Here is a 21,518-nt window from a genome sequence, read left to right as displayed (position 1 = left end):
ACTGTGTAATCACAACAAAAAAAAACATTAATGAGCTGCTTAGATAAGTTAAATGATTGTTATTTTGAATAAACATTCAGAACTGGGTCTGGGTTCTCATGTTAAGGGGAGCACTATTTACTTAATTTTTTTTACACTTTATTTTCTGATACATTTTAGAATCATTTAGAGTAGCATGAGAATAAGGAACTTAAGCTTTGTCGCCATTCTACTAGACAGCATATAGTTAATCCTTTGTTTTCAGTCGGTGGTTCTCATTTTTGTTGTGACATTTTTGTTTCTCTCTATGTGCAGCCGAGGTGGCAAGGCTCTTTGCTCCATACAGCAATAACATTACACCTAGAAGGTATGCTAGACGTCAATTGCAGAGCCCTGCAATTCGATGCAATTACTACACACACACCTTCTGTTGCTTGCATGGTCACAAGGCTGATACAGTTCCAAGTGTACAGGAGAAGGCAGACCTTGCAGCCTCAGGACTTGGAGAAAAAAAAGTATCATTTTCAGGTTAGTTTGATCATTTATGAGTTGTAATTTGCTTTTGTTCATTTGTGTTTCAGTAATTGTGCTTGAAAGAACTGTAAAGTTCTGTTTCTGTGCCAGTCAAAATGCAGTTTGGCTCACAATATTAATGTGTTTGCATAACTCTAACTCTGAAATTAATGTGTGTGTGTGTGTGTGTGTGTGTGTGTGTATATGTATGTGTATATATTTTTTTATGTAATCAGGAAATTATGCAGATCCTATGGTAGTAACGAACAGACTGATGGAAGTATATCCAAAACTTCGTGAAGGGGGTGGTTTTGAGCTTCTCAAAGTTGCTGGATCTACTCGCAGTCGAAGTCTGGCATTACTCCCTTGTCCCAACTCTGGATACACACTTGTCTATCTGAAAGATCCAGCTACAATGATTGGACAGGCTACAATCTACATACGCCCACTTCAACAAGACCTGCCTTTTGAATCTGTAAGCTATACTTTTACACATTGTGAAAAAAAATGTTTATAATTCTTACACATTAATGTTGTTCTTTATTGTTATATTCTATAAAATCATCAGTTATAGCGGTAATTAATTAAAATGCTATTTTATGAATCTTTCCACTACATTATTAGGAAGGTGCTCGTCGTGCCTCTGGTCCAGTCATCTCCTGCCTCACTTGTCAGAGGGGTGTTCTTTTCTCTGAAATGAAACTGCACAGGGAGAACTGTAAAGGGTATGTAGCTACACAACCAATTTCTGTGCTTGGATTTGTATTTTGGCTTGTTGTACATTCTAGTGAGTATGATAAGTAAATCTTATTTTGTTACTTTAAGGACATCCATTCAGGAATCAGATAGGGATGGAGAGGAAAATCAGGGTGAGGCTAATGTTAGGGAACCAGACGCGGTCAGTGACCGTATCCAAGTAAGGCCGGAGTCAGCAGGGACATCGGTTGCAAGTGCAGTAGTTGTGGCTGACAGTGAAGAGTTTGAGCACAGAGCAGCAGACCGTGGTTTGTATTCACACAGCAGAGTAGCCATATAGTTTTGATTTGTTTGTAATGATTTTCAAAATGGTATAACATTTATGGATCTTGTGTTGTGCACATATTTTTTGTGTGTGTAGAATGGGGACTTATTGAAAATCCAGTTCAAGCCTCCAAAGTTTTCAAGGAGAGCTTACTTGGGGAACATGCATCTGGAAGGCCACTTAAACTGAAGATGGATATAAGGGACACTGAGGAAGACAGAGAGCGTGCACTTCTGTCATTCTATAAAGAGCAACGTGAATGGGCATGTCCTCTTCAACCTTGATGGTTAGTAATATAGTGAGTTAAAATTTAAATGACAGCTACAGACAAAAATCTGTTAGACACTACTTTTATTTCAATTATTGAATAAATATTTTGTTTTATGACAGGGGATGCTGCTGTTGGACAAGGAGTGGTGCGGTACTTTCTGACAACAATAATATCCAAACTTCAGTTTGGATTCAGTCTAAATCTCGGTGTGTGTATAAAGCATATATTATAGCATGTGTAAATGAGAGTCAGTAAGTTACTTATACCACTGTAATGGCCTGTTTTGTATTACTGACAGGTGGCACAGGTCGAACGCTGTTATTTGAGGGTCAGCCTGACCACCTCGTTCCAGCCACATCAGAGTCCCTTATTGAGAGCAATCTCTTCCAGGTTGCTGGAAGGATGTTGGGTCATTCCTTCTTGCATGATGGCCCATGTGTGACAGGATTAAGTCCAGCTATAATCCATGTGTTGTTCAATGGAGACCCAGAAATGGCAACAATTGTCACAGAAGACTGTCCCGATTTGCACATCAGGAGCATAATAGAAATGGTACATGAAATTGCCTGTTTTAACCCTTGTGTGGTGCTGATATTTTTGTTACTCAGTGTTTGTGGGTTTGGTGGACCCGCAAACACTGAGTTCACATTCACATTTTGTTCATTGAAAATGCGTTTTGATATACAACATGTTCTTCATAGAAAATTAGCCAAGGCCAATGAGTCTGAGATTTAAAAATAATTAAGTGTATTTTTTTCATTTGATACAAAATGAACACCATACAAGGGTTAAGCGTAAAGGTTTTTGGTTTTGGTTTCTGCATTTCATAGTGCATTTTTATGGATTCAAAATATGACACATATTGGGTGCTATTTACACTTAGTATTTCCTTGGGTCAGTGGCATGCCTATGGTGCACAACTTCAGAATGAAGAAGGGTTAATGAAAGAGCTCTGTGCTGATTAGTAATCACTTTGTTTTACTTTATTAATATCTATAATAATCATCAATGCCGTTATTAATTTGTTCTTAAACATTTTGTAGGATAGATTACTGGGCTTGTTCACAAGATATATGCCTAAGTGTAATGTTATTTAAGAACTGTGTTCAAAGGGTGTGTGTGTGTGATGTTACATTTTAATCTATAGTAAAATACAGTACTGTTAGACAGTCCTTGGAAATACACAATACGTGGTTTGGTCATGTAGAGGTGATTCACTGTCTTATGTTCTTTGGGAGAATCAGGCCCATAAGTGAAGACAGCACATAAGCATATCCAATATTTCTGAAAATTGTCATGTACTTTTTAAAATTGTGTCTTAGTGTAATAACTTTTATATAATAATCTAAATTTTAGCTTGAAACTGAAGAACTTACTCAGGAGCAACAGGACACTGTCTCAGATCTATCCATGTCGTGGGATCTTCCAGCAGTCACAAAAACAAATAGGAGATGGCTACAGAACAAACTATTGGTCCATGCTGTAAGTTAGAGACATATTTTTTTCAGTGAAATTACTGTTTTTATGTTCAGTGTTGAGAGGTGGAAATTGGCAAGCTATTACATATAAACACCAAATTGTCACCAAATCACTTTAAAAAACTGAGCATTTTAAACATGATTTAACACAGTTAAATTTGACAATTTCTATCCGTGCCTCTCCTGGTAGAAAGTTCTCATTTGTGTTGGCTATATCATTTAGGTCATTGGAAGGACCAAGCGTCAAATAAAGCAGCTAAGGAAGGGTCTGAAAGATGTGATGGTATGGCCCTTCCTGATATCTAGACCCGACGTTGTCTCGCTGGTTTTCCCCAGAACAGGTGAAACGCTCTACACTCCCCAGGTGATTTATTTTTCCTCAGTTTTGTATCATGATTGTGTTCACACGAGTATTTTTCGTCATCTGTAAACCTTGTAATCGGTATGTTTTGTAACCAACTGGGAGAATTTCCTGTGTAAAAATATGCAAATCTATATGTCCCATGATCTATGTAAATGTGCATTTATGCAACTAATTAACATTGTTGAATGTTTTCACCCCTCAGATGCTCCTTGACAAAATAAATTGGCCTGTTGAGGACAGTGATGATGATGATGAATTTGATGTTGAGACCACATGTCGCATTACTGGTTTTCTGCGCCTGTTCATCGAAACAGGTACGGTTGTGTTAATACTACTCTGTTGTCCTTATCACAGGTACAGTATGCAGTTTTACAGAAAATGCATACATATGTATGCAAACAATGGAATGGAATGTTTGCAGTACAGTTGTTTCTGATGAAAAAATCCTTATTCTAATATTCTGTGTTCATTGACTTTTAGCTTCACCAAGGAAACTGGCCGAGCTGCTAAAGTTCTGGGTGGGGTGGGAGGTGCTGCCATGTGAACTCAAAGTGGAGCTGTCCAGAGGATCCTTTCCTACATCCACCACATGCTTTGAAACTTTGAAGCTGCCAGTTCATTTTAAGTCCTACACAGACTTTGAGGCTGCCTTTATGGCTTCCATAAATAGCACACACACTGGATTTGGACTAGTTTAACACAACTTTCCCTTAGATCAGGGTTGTCCAATCTTGTCTGCAAAAGGCCAGTGTGACTGCAGATTTTCATTCCAGCCAGTCACAAGCTCAGGTAATCAGTTGTTTGAAGAGTGACTTATTGATTATACATGAAACCCAGTGTGCTGCACGTTGTTTCAAACCTGCAGCCACACCAGTCTTTTTGAATAAGATTGGACACAAGTCTGAAGTTCAAACCACAGTTATTTGTTTGTGACATTGTATACTGTATTTAGTCCAGTTACTTTTCATTTCACACTGCAGTTTAGTGACTGAGCGCACTAAACAATTTTACTACATCCTGCCATCATCACCTAGGTGAGCAGAGTCACTCTGTACTCAACACCGATTGACATGTAGAATGTTAGCAGTTGAGCAGTGTTATCTTTCCAGGTGTTGTACTGAATCCAACTGTAGGCCTATCCTGCAGCAGATTCAGGGTAGTGCAATCCCCTCTAATTACTTTTATTTCTGTTCCTAAAAAAGGGGGGGTGGTATGTGGATGTGGGTGATAACGGCACAACACAGTTCTTTTTCTTCTGCTGTTATTGAATGCATTACAATATCATGTCTCAACTTCATCTGATTAGTCCAAAAGCTTAAAACATCTCAGTGTTTTCACACTGCAGATGAACTTAACCATGGTTCAGTTGTTCTGGCCGAAGACAACCTCATTAGGTTGGACCAAACTTTGGTCATTTGTTCCAGACCTTAGTTCATGGCACATTTTGTGCACCTGGTGATGTTGCTCAGATCAAATTGATAAGTCTGTACCAACAAGATTAAGTTTTTTTTTCACCTCATGTTTGAAAGAGGCTTGCAAAGGGAAGAGTTTAACTCATGTTTAGCTTCACTATTTTATTCTGTAATAAAATAGACAAACAGGATAGGGCTGTTTAACAACACAGTTTATTTTAGTTCCAGAAAACAAAGAATTATGTCAAATTCATGCTGTTAAAACAAAGTGTTTATTTTTTGCTTTTCATTAACTGTTGTTGAAAATCCAATGCATGTTTATCTAGATATGCTACAAGAATAAATTATATGCAATTTATTTCAGTCTCCTATGATTCTTGACAAAATCTGAACAGTCTCCAAGTACATGCCAATTGTGCGATCCAAAGGCCCCCCTGGAACTGGCAAAGAAGCAAGTTCATCATCGGTGAGCTCACGGCGCAGCTGGATCTCTGGAACAGATACAGTGTTGTCAAGAAGGGTGTGAGGCCCATTCCAGTCAATCCCATAGTCTTCATTAACCTATGAAATATATTATCATAATAGACTAGTGACTTCTTACAGTACCCAATGCTCATCGTAGAAGCAAAGATAACGTACTTAATGACCAGTCAGTGTATAATACCTACTGTTGCAGTAACAAACCAGCTAGTTTTTCAGTAAAAAATATAAGCAAATGTTTGAAATGCACGCATGCAGAATGTTTAATTACATTAAAATATTGACTTCTCAATGAATACATACCTCGGTTAAGTCCTCTGTGGGAGTTTGCTCTCTGTATCTTCTCCAGAGTTGTTCTGGTGACTGACCCCTTTCAGTTCTAAGGCCATGGAAGTTCCAAGCATCTCTGAAAGACTTGAGATGCCTCTGTATTTGTGGTAGGAAGATCCAATGCAAGGCAAATAGATGAAGTTCATTGTCAGGGTGAAGTGCTGACTGATCTTCCAAAGAGACAAAGATCTGGTAGAAGAGGTCTAGAGCATGCTCATAAACATCCCTCCACAACCTTTCTATTCTGTAAGAAAGACATAACCTGGATTGTATATCTTCTCTTGTACAATCAATTAACACTATAATGTAAGGCAAGTGAATTTACCGTTGATTATGAACACTTCTGCCGGTGATGTGGGAATTTCTGTTGGTACCTCTGCTCCTGATCATAAATTCTGCAACGTCTGCATTCTCCCCACCTTTATCAGATCGTACCCTTGATGGCAATCCATACTCATCAACAGCTGTGAGAAAGCTCTGTAAGACTGTGTTTGCTCTGTTATTGCCAGCCACAGTAAGGTAAACCACCAAGCGACTGAATCCATCCACCCCTCCATGGACCACAAACCTCCATCTGTATAAAAGAGACAATTGTGAACAGGTTAGCTAACTCACAATGTTGTACACATATCTGTACATAGATTTTTCTTTCTGCCAGTATTACTAATACCTTATGAGCTTATGGTTACCGTCGATGTGCCATAAGTAATTTGGGCCAGGCACAGAATACTGCCGTCGTCTTAGTGTATGCAACCGTAGACGTCTCATGCACACACCCTCTGCATCAACTCTGCGAAAAGACTTTCTCAACCTTGAGACTGAAAAGAAATATAGCTGAAAAACACATACCACTCTGGAAAAAAATTAAGAGACCATTGCAAGTGATGTATGTGAGTAAAATGAACATTATTGGTTCATTCTATATACTGCTGACAATATTTCTCTAAAATTCCAAATGAAAATATTTTCATTTAGAGCATTTTCTGCAGAAAATATGAAATATAAAAATAAGGAAAAGATGCAATACTTTCAGAGCTCAAATAATGCAAAGAAAACAAGTTCATATTCATTTAGAAATAACAATAGTAATGTTTTAACTTTGGATGAGTTCACTAATCAATATTTGGTGGAATAACCCTGATATTTAATCACAGCTTTCATGCACCTTGGCTTGCTCGCCACTACCCTTCTAAAAAAAAAAATCCAGCCCACGTCCAGCTGGACACCCAATAAAAAACTAGCTCTTTACCAGCATAGGCTATGTTTTTGTGGATGACAAGCTGGGCGTGAGCTGGATTTTTGGCAGGGCAGTCTTTCACACACAGCGCTCTCTTCATTCTCTAAACAGCTGTATATATCAGCCAGAACATTAAAACCATTGCAGTGCTCTCTTCATTCTTTACACAGCTAGATAGCATTAAATCCCATCCAATACAATGTCTCTCTACACACTTACTTGGAACACGTATACCTCTGGCTTTCAGAAGACCATGCATTAGCTTGTAGCCCGTGTTTGGGTGGCTTCTGTGGACATCAGTTACAATGTAGTCCAGCTCTTCATTAGTGAGTGGTGAATAGAGGTCTGTCTTTCTGCAGCAAACAAAAGCATTGAGCAAAGTCATATATGATGGGAAAGGGATATCTCTATACAATATACTTTACAATTGTACATGTTCATCTTTACAGCAGTAGACAGTATGAATGAAGAGTAATAAACAAGTTAAGTTTGGTGTTCATAGCTCAATGTTTTAGTATATTAAAGCCATGATAAACTGTTTTCATATAGTAGTAAGGTCAGTGTAACGTTTATCAGTTCAGTTTTCTGACCGTTTGAGAAAACTGGAAAAATTGGGTGCAAAAATATACGTTACACTGACAAACGTTACACTGACCTAGCTAGTACTTTCAGTACTTTAGTTAGAACTAGATCAGGGGTAATCAATTAAATCTTTCCGCGGTCCATTTTTGGCAGATAGCTCAGACCTTAGGTCCGGGTCCGCGGTGGCGAACGAAAGTTGTTGAGCGGGGGGGGGCGAACGTGTGGTGGCGAACGTAACACTCAAATGGCTGGTGAACGTAACACTCGTCTGAAAATAAATTCTCCGGTTTAAAATATAGTCTCCCGTTAAAATTTTTTTGGCATTTGGGTCCGTATCCAGTTAATCAGGAATGTGATTGGGTCCGGACAGGACGGCGTTCGGGTCCGGATCCGGACCGCGGTCCGCCATTTGGTGATACCTGAACTAGATGATGCTACATTAGGGAAATTTATATGGAACAAATGATTGGTTACCCACCGTATTCCGTTCTGTTCCATGTGTCTCCTGATGGTCCTCTCAGACACTCCATACATATCTGCGATTTCAGGAGCTGTTACTCCACAGAGAACATGGTGCTCCAGCATTCCGCTGGGGATGTGAAAGGCTGGGCGACCTGGGCCTGCTGTAGTTTGCTGTGGTTGGATGGAGAAGCGCTTGAGCACTTCTTCAAAGTTTGCAGTTACCCTGTAGTCTATATTTTGGTGAGAGAGAGCAGAAAGCAGCCCTAACACTTCTATAAAGTCGTGTATTTGATCAGTGACAGAGTCTGGGGCTGCAGCCCCTGATTCAATTTCCTCCGCTAGCTGTAAGATAGTTCTAACGAACTCCTGAGAAATGTCCTGCAGATCCATGTCGAGAGCCTCCATGCTGAGAAAACACTCACACAGGCCAGAGCAATCAACCTGCATCGATCGGAGTTAGGCCCGCCCACTGAGTTTGATGGCTGATGTTGACAGATTTAATTATTTCATGGTTCGACGACGCGCTTGAAATAATGAAATAAATAATGAAATAATTAATTAAATTATTTAAGTTAAACAATTAATGAAATACAAATATCACAATCAACTAACGATGAATTTAATTACATAAAATTATTTATGCTTCCTTTCCATATTTAAATAATTTAATTAATAATTTAATTAATTAAATCTCATTTTAAATATTTATTTAACGTTTTAAACAATTATTTCTTTGTTCATTTATTTATATAATATTGTCACAAATAACCCTCCATAGAACCATCTGTTGCAACCATCACAGGCAATCTGAATGTTTAAAAATGAACACGGTTTACAATTATCATTTGAAAGCTAAGAAGTGCAATTAAAGTAAGGTTTTATTGGTTGGTTTATACGCTAAAGCAAAGGTGTCTTTTTTTAACCAGATACAGATGTTTTGGATGCAGGTTTAAATTTAAATTAAGCAAAAGGACACATGATCAGTAAAAAAAAAAAAAGACCAACCATGTACAAATAGCTGAATTATAAGTGCTTTCTATTAAGATTTAAAATATGCAGCCCTTTTGGATAAGATGTGGTAATATACCCATTTAGGTGGTAACACTGGATCGTCTAACTTCGTATCTGCGCCACAGAAGTGGCAGAGATCAAACAAATCTTCTATGTAAGCAACAAGATAGAAGATTAGAACAATACATGAAAAGAGGTTAGTTTTGAGGAACCTTTTAAAGTCATTTAAATGACATACATGTACATACATGTACATGCATTTACATCTGAATTATTAGTTGAAATAGTCACAGTAAAAAAAAATCCCTCATCTTAAACCTACAGCATATAAAATAACTCACCAAAGGGCTTAAACTGCCATGTTCAGAAAAAAATGTATTTTAAAATAAACCCTTGAACTTTATTCGGTTTTAGGTTTATGTTTATCAAGTTTACTTGATTCCTTCATAAGGTACTTTGCAATGTCTTTCCTTATGACATTTATGTCTTTGTCTGTGTTGCCGAAGCTGATTTCTTGGTCCTGCAAGATTTGTTCTGCAAACTGACAAATACACATGAACTTTACTTATGTTTAATTAATAAAATGAAGTTTAGGTATACTTTGATGTTTTTAATGAAAGCATACCTTGCAAACAAAGACACCACATGAGGTTCCATCAGATTGTTTGGGGTGTGGAACAGTCTTGCACGTCCATCTTGACACGTTGCATCCTTTACTCCTCATAAAGGCTCTGAAAAACAAATTAAGTAAATGGCATCATTCATATAAACGTTTTAGCAAAGCATAAACATTTTTATAACTTCTTACCTTGTGGTTTCCAGGCACTTGGTCACCTTGGTTTTTGACTCTCCCAAGGGATCCAAAAACAGTTTTCAGGGATCCTAAAAATATCAAAATTGACAATCAACTCCCAAACCTTCCATTTGTTGTAGAATTGGAATCAAATTTCATACATAAAAGGTTGATGTGGCTTCAGATTTTAGTTTCAAACAAAAATATGTGAGCTTCTGCTTCTTGAAGCACATAAATCTTCAGACACATCAGCTTAGTCTGGATAGATTAGGACTCCATGAGTTACACAGGTTAAGTATATTCTGTCAATATCAATATGCTTCTGAAGTGCATTTATGGATACTCACAGCAAGGGTCCAGTGGTTATGCTCATTTAACACACCCAAAATAACCTTATATTGGCTTGGATTACACTAAAATTAATGATAAAAAAGAATTGGTTAATAAAAAATACTACTGAGCAGATATTAAATTACATTTTAAAAAGTTTTAATATTAATTATATAAATTGAAACCCCAGATTTTAAATGGTTTACTTACAATGTGAATTAATGGTAAATCAATAAATACACTTATTGAGTAGTAGATGCTTGTGTTTGATATGTAACAAATTATACTAAAAAAATTGTCACGGGGGCTGGCGTCCCAGCACTGGGGACACACCCACGCCCTATAGACCACACCAGCCACCCCGCCTTACACACTCACTCCCTCCCTCGTTCCCAATCACCCCTTTATTCATTCATTCAAACTACTCATGAAAATATAAATGTATGTAAATATATGCAGTTGGGTACATGCAACTCAGTAAATTAAACATGTCAGTACACACACCTCTGTAATATAATACCATGTTTAAGTAAATCACGTGTCACGTAGGGCTACGCCCCCCTCTCCTCGCTGTCACTCTGGTGTCTCTGTTCCTCGTGGTTCTGTTGTTCCTTGCCTGTTAGCCCCGCCTTGCTTGTTTGTTGCCCCGGTTTCTGTCTGTCTGCCACGCCCGTGTCATGATCGTTGTCAGCTGTGTCTTGTTAGTCCATGTACTTATAGTCTCTGTTTCCCTAGCCCCTTGTCGGTTATTTGTTCTCTCGTGGTTTCATGTTCTATTGTGGTTTGATGTTCTGTTGCAGTTTTGCTTATCCGTGTTTGCTCTCTGTTCCGTGTACCCTGCTCCGTTTCGTGCCTGTCTGTTATCATGCCCCTGTACTTGTCTTTCCTGGATGGCTCGCCCGTTTCGACCCCTGCCTGAGACTATGACCTCGAATATGGAATGCCCTGCAATAAATCTCTTCTCAGCGTTTGTGTCCGCCTCCGTGCTCTGCGTTGCGCAGAACGTTACACTTTTGTTACACTGGAAATGCAGAATTCATTACCTCACTCTCCAGTTCCAATCCAGGTGCAAGACGTGCTATATCCGTTTCAAATATCTTGTATGGTCCAATTTTGGCCATCAACACGAAACCACTTCTGCCAGACCAAATATCTATCCCTGCCAAAAGTGTAAACATAATTGTGAAAATGTTAATATGAAAATGTTTGTTTTTTCAGATGAGAAAATAGGTGATAAACTACATATTCAACAACAATAATGGTAAATTAACAATTCTGTAACATTACCAAAAGTTGTTAATATGCAACTTACCACTCTCAGTATCACCCTCGTGTGTGACAACTTTAACTGCAGGGACAGGATGTGCAGTGGTGTTTCCCTCTGTGTTGGCAGACACTGTGCTCTTTGTGTCTGAGACAGGTGATGTTACCATTGCAATTCCAGGAACTGGAGGTGCACTGCTCTTTACATCTGGCACAAGTGACACAAGACTCTTAACCATTTGTATGGAGGTGCTGAGCCCTTCACTACTGAAACAGGGGATGTCATAATCTTGAATATTTGTACAGAAAAGGAAACTCACCTTTTGAATCACTGGATGCTTGGAGCCTGTGAGGAATGCGGGTTTCCTGCTCCAAAAATGGGATCAAGTGATCCAGGTTGATTTTTGGTATCATCTGACCATGTTCATCACACAGATCCGCACTTTTGCCCTGTAGTGCAACTATGGTGAAGGGACCCAGAAAATCCCTATCTAATTTGCCTCCTTTCCTCTGCTGACTTCTTACATTTCTCCTTAGTACCTTTTCGCCTACAGAAAAGGTGTGAGATTCTGCTTTGGCAGCTTGTTTCCTTGCTTGGACTTTGTTTCTTGCAGTTTGCATATTCCTCTTGACTGCCTCATACACTTTGTCCTGCATTTGTATGGCAGGCCTGATAATCTCAGACTGGAGTATATCTTCCACCGTTTCATTGACCTTGCCAATGAAAATAAGAAAAATAATTTCAGAGAACACAATATGTGTACTGTAGCTTAATTATTTAGACATGATAAACAGTACTGTACAAAAACAAAAGCATATGATTGACAGTGGGCAAACTCACACAGAAAGAGTCAGGAACTTCGGAGAAGTAATGTGCCTCCCGTCCATACATAAGATAATATGTGTAACGTTGCATAAGCAACGGAGCGAGGAGACGGACACAAACGCTGAGATGAGCGAGATTTAATAAAGGGAATACCATATTCATCGTCGTAGTGGCAGGCAGGGGTCATAACAGAAGAGCCATCAAGGTTGGACAGGTACAGGGGCATAATGACACGGAAAGCAACAAACGACAGCAGGCCAACATGAAACCGAGAAACAACATAAACGGTCAGACATCCAAAACAACCGACTGTAAGGAATGCCACCTGATCTCCACCTAACCAGCCTCACCTGACACTCATCACCACACCCCCTGTATCTCTACTTAAACGCCCACATTCCACTTCCTAGTCGCGAAGTATTGCCGACTCATGCCGCATACCAAGCCTTTCTATTACCTGCCTGCTTTCCTGTGTTCCGACCCTCGCTTACGTCCCCGACCTCGTCTCCTGCCTAGTCCCTCTGTACCTCCTGACTTCGGCTTCCCCGGTATGACCCTGGACCGTCCTGACCACGCCAAGACAACGCAGTTGTTACTAGTGCTCGTGATACACCTGCCTGTGCTTGTACCAACGTTTCATTTCAATAAAAGCGGTGTTCTTCCGCATTTGGATCCCTCTCTGCCTGTTCAATACGTTACAGAAATACTTCGCCAAACCATGGATCCAGCAGAAGATACACTAAAGACACTCACCGAGACGGTCCAACAACTCGTGGGGATAGTTCGAGATCAAGGGCTCCAAGTGGCAGCACTCCAGGAAGCCGTTCGTCTCGTCACAACGACAACCTCCACACCCGTGAGCGTCCCCGTAGCCGTACCCGAACGTTACGACGGGTCTCCCGACCGATGCCGTAACTTCCTCATGCAGTGTTCAATATACTTCACGTACCACCACGCTCGATTCCAAGCAGAGTTGCCAAGGGTCCACTTCATTCTCTCGTTCCTCACTGGTACAGCAGGTGCTTGGGGCACCGCCTTGTGGGACACCAAAGACCCAGCCCTCCAGTCAGAGAACCAGTTCACAGCGCTGCTCCGAGCAGTCTTCGATCACCCTGCTGACGGTCGCGACATCGGAGACCGACTCTACGACATCCAACAAGGACAACGGAGCACAGCAGATTATGCTAGGGAGTTCCGCACACTGGCAGCAGGGAGCGGTTGGAGCGACTCAGCCTTGAGGACCGTGTTTCGTCGGGGTCTGAGGACCGACGTGCAGGTCGAACTAGCCTGTCGGGGAGAAGCATTCTCTTTAGCTGAGTTCGTTCAGGCAGCGATACGAGTAGACAAATTGTTGGGGCCCTACCGCTCCGAAATAGAGGACACTCCCATTCCCATGTCCTGTGCACTATCTCCCCAAGTATGTGAACAGAAACCCCATGAATCTGATGAGTCCATGCGGCTAGGCAGGTCCCCACTCACTTACCAACCCTTACTAGTTACCCAGAGGAAAAACCAGGTTAACCTACCAGTACTAGTATCTTGGGGGGGCATAGACACGAACCTGTCGGCTTTAGTGGATTCAGGAGCGGCTGGCGATTTCATAGACCGGGACCTAGCCTATCACCTCCACCTTCCCACCGTACCTATGGATCCCCCCCTGAAAATCAACTCGCTAAACGGACAGCCTTTGGGTGAGGGTGTAATTTCGCTTCGTACCTGCCCCGTAGAGCTACGAGTGGGCCTGTTCCACAGCGAGATGCGGGAGTTTTTCTTAATATCCACGCCCCGGGATCCTCTCATACTAGGCTTTCCCTGGCTATCGGCTCACGACCCGGAAATCTCCTGGAAGAGACGAGAGCTAGTACGGTGGAAAACCCGTTGTCTCGAGGATTGTATTCACTTACCACTCCGGTCCTCCTCAGTAGAAAGTCCTGATACACCCCTGTCTGAGGTCATCCCCATGCAGTATCGTGGATTCGCTGACGTGTTCGACAAGGACAGTGCCTGTCGTCTGCCTCCCCATCGGCCATGTGATTGCGCAATCGACCTCCTCCCAGGAGCCCCCTTACCTCGCAGGACGAAACCCTACCCTCTCTCATGTCCCGAGGATCAGGCGATGGAGTCCTACGTCACCGAAGCCCTACAGAAGGGATTTATCCGACCATCCACTTCTCCTGTCGCAGCTGGCTTCTTCTTCATCGAAAAGAAAGGAGGGGGATTACGTCCTTGTATTGATTACCGTGCCCTCAACGCAGTCACATCGAAGTACGCTTACCCGCTTCCCTTTATCACCGCCTCACAAGAACGTCTGATGGGGGCGAACCTCTTTACGAAGTTGGATCTACGGAGTGCGTACAACTTGATTCGAATCCGAGAGGGCGATGAGTGGAAAACCGCCTTTATCACCGCCAGGGGGCACTATGAGTACCTCGTAATGCCATATGGACTGACGAATAGTCCCTCCGTGTTCCAGGCATTTATGGATGACATCTTCCGTGATATGATTGATGATTTCGTGTTTGTCTATATTGACGATATCCTAATTTATTCCCCGTCAGTCTCTGAACATGTCCGACACGTCTCAGCGGTGTTGCAGCGCCTGCGGGAACACCACCTGTATGTAAAGGCTGAGAAATGTGAGTTTCATCGTTCCACAGTGACTTTCCTCGGATGTACGCTCTCTCCTGGTCAGGTCTCCATGGATACAGATAAAGTCAAGGCAGTCACGGACTGGCCAACCCCCCGTTCTACAAAAGAACTGCTGCGATTCCTGGGTTTCGCCAACTTCTGTCGCCGTTTCATCCGCGGCTTTGGTGAGTTGGCAGCTCCTCTTACCAATCTCCTTAAAGGGGGAAAGTCACGGGAGTTTATCTGGACTACCGAGGAAGACCGAGCGTTTTCGCTCCTTAAACGGGCTTTCACGTCGGCTCCTGTACTGCATCTCCCTGACCCCCTGCTCCAGTTCATCGTGGAGGTCGACGCCTCGGAGGTGGGAGTGGGCGCTGTTCTCTCGCAGCGGCAGGGAAACCCGCCGAAGTTATATCCCTGCGCCTATTACTCAAAGAAACTGTCAGCCGCCGAGATGAATTACGACGTCGGTGACCGAGAGCTCCCAGCCATCAAACTCGCCCTCGAACAGTGGCGTCATTGGTTAGAGGGAGCGACACACCCCTTCTTAGTCTATACAGACCACAAGAATTTAGAATATCTGAAATCTGCCAAGCGACTGAACCCGCGGCAAGCCAGATGGGCGTTATTCTTCTCTCGGTTTCGCTTCACTGTAACTTACCGACCCGGATCTAAGAACGTCAAAGCGGATGCCCTTTCCCGACTGTATGAAAAGGACACTGTTGTTAAGGAACCCGAGTATGTTCTGCAGGATTCCTGTTTCCTTGCTGTCATCAGGTGGGAGATTCAGGAGGAGTTGGATGAAGCCCTGCGTACCGATCCAGGTCCCGTGGAATGCCCCGAGGGTAAACAGTACGTCCCCGTACCCCTTAGGGGGCGTGTCCTCCAACTCGCTCACGACACGGCAGGCACAGGTCACCCAGGTATTACACGTACACGACACCTCATCTCACAACGTTATTGGTGGCCGTCCTGGGAAGATGACATCAGGGATTACGTGTTAGCGTGCTCGGTCTGCGCCCAATCCCGCACTCCCCGTACTCTCCCAGCAGGACAACTCCTTCCTCTACCTGTTCCTCTCCGGCCCTGGACTCACCTCGCTGTGGATTTTGTCACAGATCTACCCACTTCTGGAGGTAACACAGTTGTCATGGTTATCGTAGACCGATTCTCTAAAATGTGCCGCTTGATTCCTCGCCCCAAACTACCTACAGCTATGGAATCCGCGCTGGATCTGTTTAATTATGTCTTCCGCATATACGGCTTACCTGAAGATATCGTCTCAGACCGAGGAGCACAATTCACATCTCGGGTCTGGAGGCAGTTCTGCAAGCTTCTAGGCATAACTGTTAGTCTGACTTCGGGTTACCACCCCCAATCTAACGGAGAGGTAGAACGATACAACCAAGAATTAGGGAGGTTTCTCCGTCAGTATTGTACCTCCCAACATGACTGGCACAAATACCTCCCGTGGGCAGAATATGCCCGCAACTCGATCATACACTCCGCGACCAAACTCACACCCTTCCAATGTGTCTATGGTTATCAACCTGCATTCTTCCCGTGGGACAAGACACCCGCTGACGTCCCGGCCCTGGATGAGTGGCTCAAGCGCAGTGCACGCACCTGGGAGATGGCACACGTCCATTTACGCCGCGCCCTGCACACACGCCGGCTCAACGCGGATCGCCGTCGTCTTCCAGCCCTAATCTATCATCCGGGACAGAGGGTATGGCTATCGACACAAAACCTGCATTTGAAGCAGCGTAGTAAAAAGCTTAGTCCACGGTACATCGGGCCATTCAAGATACTCAGCAGAGTCAACGCTGTCTCGTATAAACTCCTTATGCCTGCTCATTATCGTGTCAATCCTGTCTTCCATGTCTCTCTCCTTAAACCAGTTCACTATAGTCCGTTCACCACTCCCCCTGTGTCCACTAGCCCTCCGGACCCCCTGGAAATCGACGGTCGACCGGCATACATCGTCCGGGAGCTTCTGGAGTCTCGGCGCCGAAGGAACGGACTCCAGTACCTCGTGGACTGGGAAGGATATGGTCCCGAGGAGCGGGCTTGGATTCCGGCGAGGGATGTCCTCTGCCCTGCCATGATCGCGGATTTCCACGCAACGCACCCCAACTTTCCCGCTCCCAGACGCCGCGGTAGACCCCCGGCTCGTCGTAGAGCGTCGGGTGCCGCTCCTTTGAGGGGGGGTACTGTAAGGAATGCCACCTGATCTCCACCTAACCAGCCTCACCTGACACTCATCACCACACCCCCTGTATCTCTACTTAAACGCCCACATTCCACTTCCTAGTCGCGAAGTATTGCCGACTCATGCCGCATACCAAGCCTTTCTATTACCTGCCTGCTTTCCTGTGTTCCGACCCTCGCTTACGTCCCCGACCTCGTCTCCTGCCTAGTCCCTCTGTACCTCCTGACTTCGGCTTCCCCGGTATGACCCTGGACCGTCCTGACCACGCCAAGACAACGCAGTTGTTACTAGTGCTCGTGATACACCTGCCTGTGCTTGTACCAACGTTTCATTTCAATAAAAGCGGTGTTCTTCCGCATTTGGATCCCTCTCTGCCTGTTCAATACGTTACACCGACAACCAGACTGGGGAAATACAGGGACTATATGAACACTGAACTAAACTAGGAACAGGTGGGGACGATGATGACAGGGGCGTGGTGGACAATCAGGGAATCTCGGAGACAACGAGCGGGGCAGGGTAAACAGGCACGGAACACAGACACGAGGGAATCCGGAGTGACAGCTAAGGGAAGGGCCGCGACCATACGTGACAATATGGTGAGTGCTGTGTTGTCAGTTGGTTTTTGGTTCTTATGCTAAAAAGTACAGCGTCGAGATATTTATCCCATGTATGTGGTTTATTTTTGCACAATTTTCCAAGAATCCTGAAAAAAATAAGTATGTTATTAGACAATGACTATGTGCAACACTTTTTTTGTGTTTCACCCTGTTAGTGCAACATAATGTGTAATTACACCACTATGAAGCAACAGGGTTTATGTCTATATAAACTGCACTCACTAGCTACATTACTAGATACACATTTACTCCATTCTTCAATGTTTAGGATCCCTATCACTGAGAAGGTATTATTTAGGTAGTGTGTCAGATAAGGATCCTTCCTGCTGTCAGTCCTGTCCTTGTCTTTTGTACTTTGTCTGGATCCGTTCCCCAGTCAGTCCTGTCCGTGTCTTCTGTTGTTCCTTGTCCTGTCAGTCCCTCTGTCATGCCCCTCTCGTTATTCGTTACCAGCCCTGTCTTGTTTGAATTCCCTTGTTTCCTGTGTTATAAAAACCCCATGTTTTGCCTTGTTCCCTTGTCGGTGGTTTCTGGCATCTTGTAAGTACGTCTGTCTCCATGCTGTCTGTTCTTCCCCAGTGCATTCATGTATGTTTCATTCTAGTTTGTTGGTTAGTGTTTTGTTTGCCCTTGTATTGTTCATGTATTCCTGTAACCCCTTGAAAGACTGTATTAAAAGAGACATCCAGAGTCTGCATGTGTGTCCCGCCTCCTGCCTGCTCATCATAAGTAACATAGTGGACCTTTGAAAAACAGGATTGCCATACAGATGGAGGACAAGTTGTATGATGCGGTAAAGAGAACTCATCACTCAACTAATGCCTTCTCAGTGAGGGTACTGATAATCATTTAAATGTCTTGCATGCAAGTTTTAGTTTGTATTGGTCACACACACAGCCATACACAGTAGTAACAAGCAGTAAAACCTAATAAACCTAAAACTAAGTGTAGAAAACATAATAAGCATACCTCTGTATGGTGCCATTCATTTTTTCCACTAACCCATTGGTTTGTGGATGGTAGGGTGAACACAGGCTGCGTTGTATTCCAAACATTTCGCAAATGTCTTTGGTTGTTGATCTGGTGAAAATAATGTAATTACAAGAAATTTCCAATTATGTTTTAGTAACCAATTCAATAATTGATTTTTAAATTATGGTTTGCAATTTATTATGTACAAATGATAAATGTTTTACTGCTTGTTTTTTAGAATTCACATTTATCACTAAGTCACTTGGTAAGGTTTGTCAAATGTTTGATGCCATCAATTCTTATTGTAATATAACTGACTCTCTTCTGTAAAAGGGTGACTGCAAGTTTATCCAAAAGACCTTTAACATTAAGGGAAACTAAAGAGAATATTCCCAAACAGCTGATTATCAGCACATAGTTCATAAGGCAGCATCAATGATAGGATGGGGGTGCATTAGTGCACAAATCATGGGTGATCTTCATATCCTTGCACATCTGTGAAATCAACATGGTGCCATCTACACACTATTCATAAAATAATTGACAAACCACATCATGTGTTGATTACAACTGCATGTCTCTGAAGAAAAAAGTCCTGCTGTTAACCAAACTGCCTGGAGCATTTTCAAACAAATTATAGAACTGTGTGACCTCAGCTGGTCTCCTCAGTTCTCAGACACCTTCCTGAGTGTTGTGAAAAGAGGTGGCAATTAAAAATACTGAAAACCATGGCCCTGTAAACATTTTATATACCTATAGCTGGCATCAGTTTGAGAAATCGACGCCTCACAGGTCCTCAAGTGGCAGCTTCATTAAATAGTACCTGCAAAACGCCAGTGTCAATGTCTACAGTGAAGAGGCGACTCCGGGATGCTGGCCTTCAGGGCAGAGTGGCAAAGAAAAAGCCATATCTGGCTAATAAAAGAAAAAGATTAATATGGGTAAAAGAACACAGACATTGGACAGAGGAAGATTGGGAAAAAAAGTGTTATGGACAGACGAATCAAAGTTTGAGGTGTTTGGATCACACAGACGAACATTTGGGAGCAGGGCCGTGCAGAGACCTTTGGAGGGGCAGGTGCTCAAAGTGAAAAGGGGGCACATGGAGCACAAATTTGAAACACCATACAGAAACATACCTTGAAATATAACAGTTTGATTTGTAGCAACCCTTATTCATAAATAATATAACATGGAATCACAACATACCATATTATTGTCCACATCTCATATCTTTGATAGAGGGCAAAAGTAGTCTATATCTATAGTCTATATTTACCTGATTGAGTACATTGAACAGCTACTGTTGAGGGGGTTGGTGGAGACGCTGTATTGTTCTGATATTGAAGTGACTAAAAAGAGCATGGGAGAGATAGTGGCTGATTAAAATAAGTGTTATGTGATCATGATAAGATGCAAAGATAACTAAGATTAAACATGGCGCACTGTGACCTGCCATACGGCTGATTGTTTGTAGGAGATTCTGTGCTGAGAAAGGATACAGCAGGCTGACTGAACTAAACAGATCAAGTTGCACATTCGTAAAAAGAAAGGGGAACATTAATGGGAGGACAAAAATAAAAGAGGGGTGGAGGTACAGCATATATCCACTAAGCTATAATTCAAGCTCTGCATTAATTTAGTACATAGAAAGATAATGTATTAAGTTGAATTCAGATCCCCATTAGACACTGGACTGTTTAACTGTGGCTTCTCTTCCTGGACTCCTTGGACAAAAATGGAACAATTCTTACACCTCTTTATTTTAATTTCACAGCTGTAGTTTTGGTTTCTAAAAAACAAATGCAACCATTTGTTTTGACACAAACATGACTTCAACATGTAATGTTCCATCCTGTTTTTATTAATTGATACTCATAAACTCATGTATAAACTTAACATTTTTAATGGGAGAAAGAGAATAGAGGAAGGGTGTGTGTGTGTGTGTGTGTGCGTGCGTGTCTGTCTGTCTCTCTGTGCATGTAACAAAGTAGTATTTTTTTGTTTCAGTTATAACAGCAACTTCCTGTTGCCCATGCTCCGAAATATGTCAATGACTTCACTGTAGTTGATTGGAATATCCTTTTCAATTGCCAGTAAATGTATTTGTGCTTTATCCACTTTGTGCAAGACAGCAAGGTTATAAATGTCACATATTTTATATTCATGCATATTTAATTTGTCTGTATACAAGTGTTAAAACACATTCTGATTTGTTTAATGAGAGGTCACAATCACAATTTAAATTCTTCAAATTAATTATTATTATTGTTGTATTTATACTAATATAGTCCAAAATTATGTAAATAGGCATGTACATGGCAGAGTTTTAGTCAAATAGCATATGCCTCATTGCCTTTAGAAATATACATGTAGGAAAAACACTGCAACTGTGTGTGTGTGTGTGTGTCTCTCTCTCTCTCTCTCTCTCTCTCTCTCAGCAGACAACAGACACTTTTTTTGTTTTTTGGCGGTCGTGGTAATTTTTAAAGTAGTCCGGTAATAAAACGCACCCCGCCATTCCTGAATTTTCACCCGCGACTGACTTTTCAAACAAGCCCAATTTGGCGGTAAAACCGCGAACCTGGCAACATTCATATACACACACAGTGACAGGCACACTGTAACTCGTGAGAGTGTGTGTAGAGTCTCACACACACAGAATGCTGCTAACTTCACTAACTTTGTCAGTTATCTTGCAAGAAAACAATGTGGCGTGCACAAACAAATACCA

General features: G+C 42.2%; 4 protein-coding genes across 10 annotated transcripts in view; 1 reads left to right on the top strand and 3 right to left on the bottom strand.

The window, feature by feature from the left end:
• The window catches only part of LOC143510001 (BOLA class I histocompatibility antigen, alpha chain BL3-7-like), a 133,398-nt gene that overhangs the window by 13,933 nt on the left and 97,947 nt on the right, over window positions 1-21,518 (bottom strand). The window lies entirely within an intron of this gene.
• Window positions 298-5,355, top strand: LOC143509998 (uncharacterized). 4 transcript variants are annotated; one of them, XM_076998940.1, is made up of 11 exons: window positions 298-507; window positions 729-967; window positions 1,117-1,217; window positions 1,318-1,496; window positions 1,610-1,799; window positions 1,904-1,990; window positions 2,083-2,336; window positions 3,141-3,266; window positions 3,486-3,626; window positions 3,829-3,940; window positions 4,107-5,355. In XM_076998940.1, exons 7-11 carry the CDS (start codon window positions 2,187-2,189, stop codon window positions 4,322-4,324), a joined length of 747 nt encoding a protein of 248 aa, XP_076855055.1. In that variant the 5' UTR covers window positions 298-507; window positions 729-967; window positions 1,117-1,217; window positions 1,318-1,496; window positions 1,610-1,799; window positions 1,904-1,990; window positions 2,083-2,186; the 3' UTR covers window positions 4,325-5,355. The 4 variants fall into 4 exon arrangements, with proteins under 4 accessions (XP_076855055.1, XP_076855056.1, XP_076855057.1 ...); XM_076998941.1 differs by lacking the exon at window positions 729-967; XM_076998942.1 differs by lacking the exon at window positions 1,318-1,496.
• On the bottom strand, window positions 5,236-8,541 carry LOC143509996 (uncharacterized). Of its 3 annotated transcripts, none has more exons than XM_076998937.1 (6): window positions 8,146-8,541; window positions 7,305-7,438; window positions 6,519-6,666; window positions 6,174-6,422; window positions 5,822-6,092; window positions 5,236-5,599 (listed from the first exon to the last, which is right to left on the bottom strand). In XM_076998937.1, the coding sequence occupies exons 1-6, from the start codon at window positions 8,532-8,534 to the stop codon at window positions 5,399-5,401; spliced, it is 1,392 nt and encodes a 463-aa protein (XP_076855052.1). In that variant the 5' UTR covers window positions 8,535-8,541; the 3' UTR covers window positions 5,236-5,398. The 3 variants fall into 3 exon arrangements, with proteins under 3 accessions (XP_076855052.1, XP_076855054.1, XP_076855053.1); XM_076998939.1 differs by having other exon boundaries at window positions 5,236-5,529; XM_076998938.1 differs by having other exon boundaries at window positions 7,320-7,438.
• On the bottom strand, window positions 9,451-12,677 carry LOC143509995 (uncharacterized). The gene is made up of 8 exons (XM_076998936.1): window positions 12,368-12,677; window positions 11,847-12,240; window positions 11,576-11,734; window positions 11,307-11,422; window positions 10,281-10,346; window positions 9,949-10,022; window positions 9,766-9,871; window positions 9,451-9,681 (listed from the first exon to the last, which is right to left on the bottom strand). Exons 1-6 carry the CDS (start codon window positions 12,512-12,514, stop codon window positions 10,014-10,016), a joined length of 891 nt encoding a protein of 296 aa, XP_076855051.1. The 5' UTR covers window positions 12,515-12,677; the 3' UTR covers window positions 9,451-9,681; window positions 9,766-9,871; window positions 9,949-10,013.

This window comes from Brachyhypopomus gauderio, chromosome 3 (assembly GCF_052324685.1).
Source record: "Brachyhypopomus gauderio isolate BG-103 chromosome 3, BGAUD_0.2, whole genome shotgun sequence".
Lineage (NCBI taxonomy): Eukaryota > Metazoa > Chordata > Actinopteri > Gymnotiformes > Hypopomidae > Brachyhypopomus > Brachyhypopomus gauderio.
The sequence above is the reverse complement of the archived record's forward strand: the minus strand, read 5'-3'. Positions and strand labels throughout refer to the sequence as shown.